At 50.2% G+C, this 6000-nt stretch overlaps 1 protein-coding gene across 1 annotated transcript in view; it reads right to left on the bottom strand.

Annotated features, from left to right (window-relative positions):
* The window catches only part of LOC143768045 (uncharacterized), a 55984-nt gene extending 51309 nt beyond the window's left edge, over window positions 1–4675 (bottom strand). The window contains exon 1 of the mRNA XM_077256700.1: window positions 4510–4675. Within this exon, the coding sequence (XP_077112815.1) occupies window positions 4510–4536 (27 nt within the window). The 5' untranslated portion in view covers window positions 4537–4675. The remainder of the gene's footprint in view (window positions 1–4509) is intronic.
* Between the last annotated feature and the right edge of the window lie 1325 nt (window positions 4676–6000).

The following is a 6000-nucleotide window of genomic DNA, read 5'->3' on the forward strand; positions in this document are numbered from 1 at the left end:
CACCACGAGCCATGGCGGGGAGGACGCAGCTCAAACTGCAAGCCATACCACAATATCTTCTTCATGCACAGAAGTCTGCGGAGAAGACCTCTGGGACAAGTCCTGTGCGAAGATTTGCCTGGTGAACGTATATCCCAACGGTCACCCAGAGAAAGCCGTGAAGGTGTACGTCCTTCTGGATGATCAGAGCAACCGATCACTTGCAAGGTCAGAACTCTTTGATATGTTTAACTTAAAGGGAAATGCCTACCCTTACACCTTAGGTACCTGCAGTGGTGTTACAGAGGTTTATGGGAGAAGGGCCAGTGGTCTTACAGCGACATCTCTCGAGAACACCGTCGAGATACCGTTACCTACACTGGTCGAGTGCAACCAGATTCCATCCAATCGAGAAGAGATCCCAACGCCAGAGGCTGCTCTTCATCACCAACATCTCAAGGGGATAGCAAACAAGATACCAGCCCTCAACAACAGTGCAGATATCCTGATTCTGCTTGGCAGAGACATTCTCCGGCTGCACAAGGTGCGTCAGCAAATTAATGGACCACACGATGCACCATTTGCCCAACGCTTAGATCTAGGCTGGGTAATCATAGGCAATGTTTGCATACACAAGATGAAGAGACCCAACAACATCTCCTCTTACAAGACACACATCTTGTCAAATGGTCGCAGCACCCATTTCCAACCATGCCCACATCACTACTGGGTGAAAGAGAAAGTGAGCAACACCAAGTGGCAACAGGAATCCTTCAACAACATGAACACACTCCAGTCCTGGGAAGAAAACCTCGGGTCATCAGTGTTCGATTCCACAAGTAATGACAACAAGTTGGCACCCACAAGGGAAGATAAAGAATTTATAAAGGTTATGGATAAAGAATTTGTTCAAGACGACTCCAACAGTTGGGTAGCTCCTTTACCCTTTCGTTTCCCAAGAGTGAGGTTGCCGAACAACCTGCAGCAAGCAACTGCAAGGTTCTCATCCTTAAAGCGTACCCTAAAGAGGAAACCAGAGATGGAGAAGCATTTCATTGACTTTATGCAGAACATCTTTGACAGAAATCATGCTGAACCTGCGCCACCACTGAGGGAGGGAGAAGAATGTTGGTATCTTCCATCCTTTGGTGTCTATCACCCTCGCAAGCCTAATCAGATCAGAGTGGTGTTTGACTCCAGTGCTCAGTTTGAAGGCCTCTCTCTCAATAACCTGCTCCTAACTGGGCCCAACCTGAACAACAGCCTCCTTGGAGTATTGATCCGCTTCAGACAAGAACCTGTTGCCATAATGGCCGACATTCAGCAGATGTTTCATTGCTTCATTGTGAAAGAAGACAACAGAAACTATCTTAGGTTCCTATGGCACAAGGACAACAACGTCAACAATCAGGTCATAGACTACCGGATGAAGGTCCATGTCTTCGGCAACAGTCCCTCACCTGCTGTGGCGATCTATGGACTGAGACGGACAGCCCAGGAAGGTGAGAGAGAGTACGGTTCCGATGCTCGGCAATTTGTAGAGAAGAACTTCTACGTGGACGATGGGCTCAAGTCCTTGCCCACAAGCGAAGATGCAATTGACCTACTCTCCAGGACACAGGAAATGCTATCCACATCAAACCTCAGACTCCACAAGATTATCTCTAACAGTCAAGAGGTAATGAACGCGTTTCCATCTGAGGACCGTGCCTCAAACCTAAAGGACCTCAACTTGGGTTCTGATGTTCCTCCAACACAGCGCAGCCTTGGTCTACTGTGGGATATCAAACGGGACACCTTCACCTTCCAAGTGTCACCCTATGACAAACCCTTTACCAAACGAGGAGTCCTATCTGTCATAAATAGCATCTATGATCCTCTCGGGTTTGTAGCACCCATCACTATTCAAGGCAAGATACTGTTAAGACAGCTTACGGCTGAGAACACGGATTGGGACACCCCGCTGCCAACTCAGAAACAGCAAAGGTGGGAGGCATGGAAGAAGTCTCTGAAGTTCTTAGAGCAACTCCAAGTCCCACGTTGTTATTCTCCAAGATCATCTTTGACTGCAATCAGAAGAGAAGTCCATATTTTCTCTGACGCATCTACAGAAGCCATAGCCACAGTAGCTTATCTGATGACCTTAGGAGCTAACAAGGTACACTGTGGTTTCATCCTGGGTAAAGCCAAGTTAACTCCAAAGCCTGCACACTCTGTACCCAGACTTGAGCTTTGCGCTGCGGTATTGGCAGTAGAAATTGCTGAAGTTGTACAAGACGTAATGAACGCGTTTCCATCTGAGGACCACGCCACAAACCTAAAGGACCTCAACTTGGGTTCTGATGTTTCTCCAGCCACACTTCTCACACAGAAGATTGGAGCTGCTACAGTTCCGCCTGGGAACTTCGATAATAAGGACATTTACAGACGTCAGTGGAGGCAAGTACAACACCTGGCTAACGTGTTTTGGCATCGATGGAAGACCAAATATTTACACTTGCTTCAAAACCGTCACAAATGGCAGACGCCCAGTCCGAATCTCCAAGAAGGAGACCTTGTTCTCTTAAAGGATACAGAGGCTCATCGTAATGACTGGCCAATGGGACTTATCACCAAGGTCCTACCCAGTGAGGACGGAAAGACTCGTAAGGTAGAAGTTAAGGTGACAAAAGGGGGCTCTACCCGAACCTTCTTCCGCCCGGTCACTGAACTCGTGCTGCTTCTACGAAAGGAGGACATCACATGAACTGAACATGCTCCTGGACGTTGTTCACGGCGGGGAGCATTCCTCCTCATCCCCCAGTTTATTGAATGTTGACATTTTCCATTGGATTGAACCTTTAACATTCCCATTGGATTCTGGGTTGGTGGAAGAGTTTGCATGTTTGCGGCTTCCCCAATCTGAAGATGGGTTTTATATACTTGAACTTATCTTTCGGTGTGATCTACGGGTCAACAACAACGAGTTGGACTTAAAAATCTTTTATGTTTTATTATTGCATGCACGTTTTCTTCCTCTTGTTTTTTCAGGTTCGAATGACTTCGAAGAATTACGGACATCGTGAAATCCAAGGATTTCAGACGGGGAGTGTCATGTCCCACGACTTGGGAAATCATTCAATGTTTTGCATTGCTTGTGTTCTATCCTTCTTTCTAGGCAGAAGTTTGCTTTTCCCTGTATTTTGTCCCAACTCTCTCACTGTAGTCCTGTGATGTATGTTTGTTCACGCCCTTATTCTCCATTTTGTCATCATCACCATATCTGTATGCATCTTCTACATGTCCTCTGTTGAATATTCCTTTTTACCTGCTACTTTCATCATAATACAAGAATTTCGGTTAAAGCAATCCTCTTTTCCTGGAGTCTTCTTACATGAGATCGTGGCTGAGTTAAGCTATCTGATAAATCGGTATGAACGTGAGTACAGGTCAATACGGAAGCGCCCAAAAGAATAGGTCTATCCAGGCACCACTGCGTTCTACATACCCATGAGTCAGAATAGCCGCACTCCACATAGAGAATAATGGGGCCTCCAGCACCGACCTCCACCCGCAGAGCCGCACTCCACATAGAGAATAATGGAGCCTCCCCCACCGACCTCCACCCGCAGAGCCGCACTCCACATAGAGAATAATGGAGCCTCCAGCACCGACCTCCACCCGCAGAGCCGCACTCCACATAGGGAATAATGGAGCCTCCAGCACCGACCTCCACCCGCAGAGCCGCACTCCACATAGAGAATAATGGGGCCTCCAGCACCGACCTCCACCAGCAGAGCCGCACTCCACATAGAGAATAATGGAGCCTCCAGCACCGACCTCCACCCGCAGAGCCGCACTCCACATAGAGAATAATGGAGCCTCCAGCACCGACCTTCACCCGCAGAGCCGCACTCCACATAGAGAATAATGGAGCCTCCAGCACCGACCTCCACCCGCAGAGCCGCACTCCACATAGAGAATAATGGGGCCTCCAGCACCGACCTCCACCAGCAGAGCCGCACTTCACATAGAGAATAATGGAGCCTCCAGCACCGACCTCCACCCGCAGAGCCGCACTCCACATAGAGAATAATGGAGCCTCCAGCACCGACCTCCACCCGCAGAGCCACACTCCACATAGAGAATAATGGAGCCTCCAGCACCGACCTCCACCCGCAGAGCCGCACTCCACATAGAGAATAATGGAGCCTCCAGCACCGACCTCCACCCGCAGAGCCGCACTCCACATAGAGAATAATGGGGCCTCCAGCACCCACCTCCACCCGCAGAGCCACACTCCACATAGAGAATAATGGAGCCTCCAGCACCGACCTCCACCCGCAGAGCCGCACTCCACATAGAGAATAATGGGGCCTCCAGCACCCACCTCCACCCGCAGAGCCGCACTCCACAGAGAATAATGGAGCCTCCAGCACCCACCTCCACCCGCAGAGCCGCACTCCACAGAGAATAATGGAGCCTCCAGCACCGACCTCCACCCGCAGAGCCGCACTCCACATAGAGAATAATGGGGCCTCCAGCACCCACCTCCACCCGCAGAGCCGAACTCCACATAGAGAATAATGGAGCCTCCAGCACCGACCTCCACCCGCAGAGCCGCACTCCACATAGAGAATAATGGAGCCTCCAGCACCGACCTCCACCCGCAGAGCCGCAGTCCACATAGAGAATAATGGAGCCTCCACCACCGACCTCCACCCGCAGAGCCGCACAGGACCTGTGATGAGGTCACAGGAGGGGAGGAGTCAGGGGTCACATGATCAGGGGCCTCAGTGTATCCTCCAGGACTCCGCTGTGCTGGTTGTCATGGTGCTGGATGAGGGGACGTTTATGTGTGGGGTCAGGAGGGGTTTACAGTGTGGATGTAGCAGAGCCGTGTGTGTGCGGAGTGTACGGATCGGAGTCGTGTGTGTTCGAGGTGTACGGAGCGAAACCGTGTGTGTATGAGGTGTACTGACTGGAGCAGCATGTGTACGAGGTGTATGGAGCGGGAACCGCGTGTGTACGGAGCAGACCCGAGTGTGTACGAGGTGTACGTAGCGGAGCAGTGTGCGTACGAGATGTACAGAGCGGAGCCTTGTGTATATGAGGTGTAAGGAGCTGAGCCATGTGTGTGCGAGGTGTACGGATCGGAGTGTGTGCGAGGTGTACGGATCGGAGTATGTGCTGTAACGTGCCCTGGTCTCCCATCACGTGAATATAATGTCCCCTCTGCAGCATACCTTCTGCACCATCAGGGTCCCTTCGACTGAAGATTGGCTACTGGCGTTGTTGCATATAAAGAGACAGAGTCCATTTCAAACTTATAACGTAAAACTTTACTTTCCTCTGTTCGCAGCACATCTTGTTCAGATACAGCATCAGCATCAATTTCCATACTTTACACATTCGCGACTGTCCCTGCACTTCTGTCTACGTCCTTCAGTATGTGCCCGTGTCTTACCGCCTCTTGCGGCATCGCAGCGTCCTCCCTGTCCAGACTCACTACACTTGGTATTCCCGCGTCCGTTTCGCGCCGGACGGGAGCATCAGCCCAGGCAATGATCTGACACATGATGAGTGACTTGCATCCCCGTACTGCTTAGGACCTCCTTTCCAGCTTCTGCTCCACACTGTTGTACTTCTGACCCTTCTGGGCCCTGGATGGCGGAGCTGCTCGCTTACAACTTTTCAGAGCTACTGGGTAGCTCGGGCTCTAAGACCCACCCAAGCTGTTCAGGCTCCCTAGCCCCTCTGACTCCAACCAGGAAACTGTTCCTGCCTTATCCCAGGAGACTCCTCCTATAATAACTATTTACTATACTAAGCTTTTACTACCTAATCCTACTGTGCCCCATTTAGTGTCCTAAAAAAGGTACTGCGCTTTCCCTAAGTAACCATCTTCATTAAACAGCATATACATAAGGACAATATATAAATATATGCATATAACAGCACTAGATACGGCATTTAACTTCAACAACATGCTTCATTTAGTACTAGCTTCAACCAGGAAGTGCTTAAAGGGGTGAGGGCATA

The sequence above is a fragment of the Ranitomeya variabilis genome, chromosome 4, assembly GCF_051348905.1.
Source record: "Ranitomeya variabilis isolate aRanVar5 chromosome 4, aRanVar5.hap1, whole genome shotgun sequence".
Taxonomy (NCBI): domain Eukaryota; kingdom Metazoa; phylum Chordata; class Amphibia; order Anura; family Dendrobatidae; genus Ranitomeya; species Ranitomeya variabilis.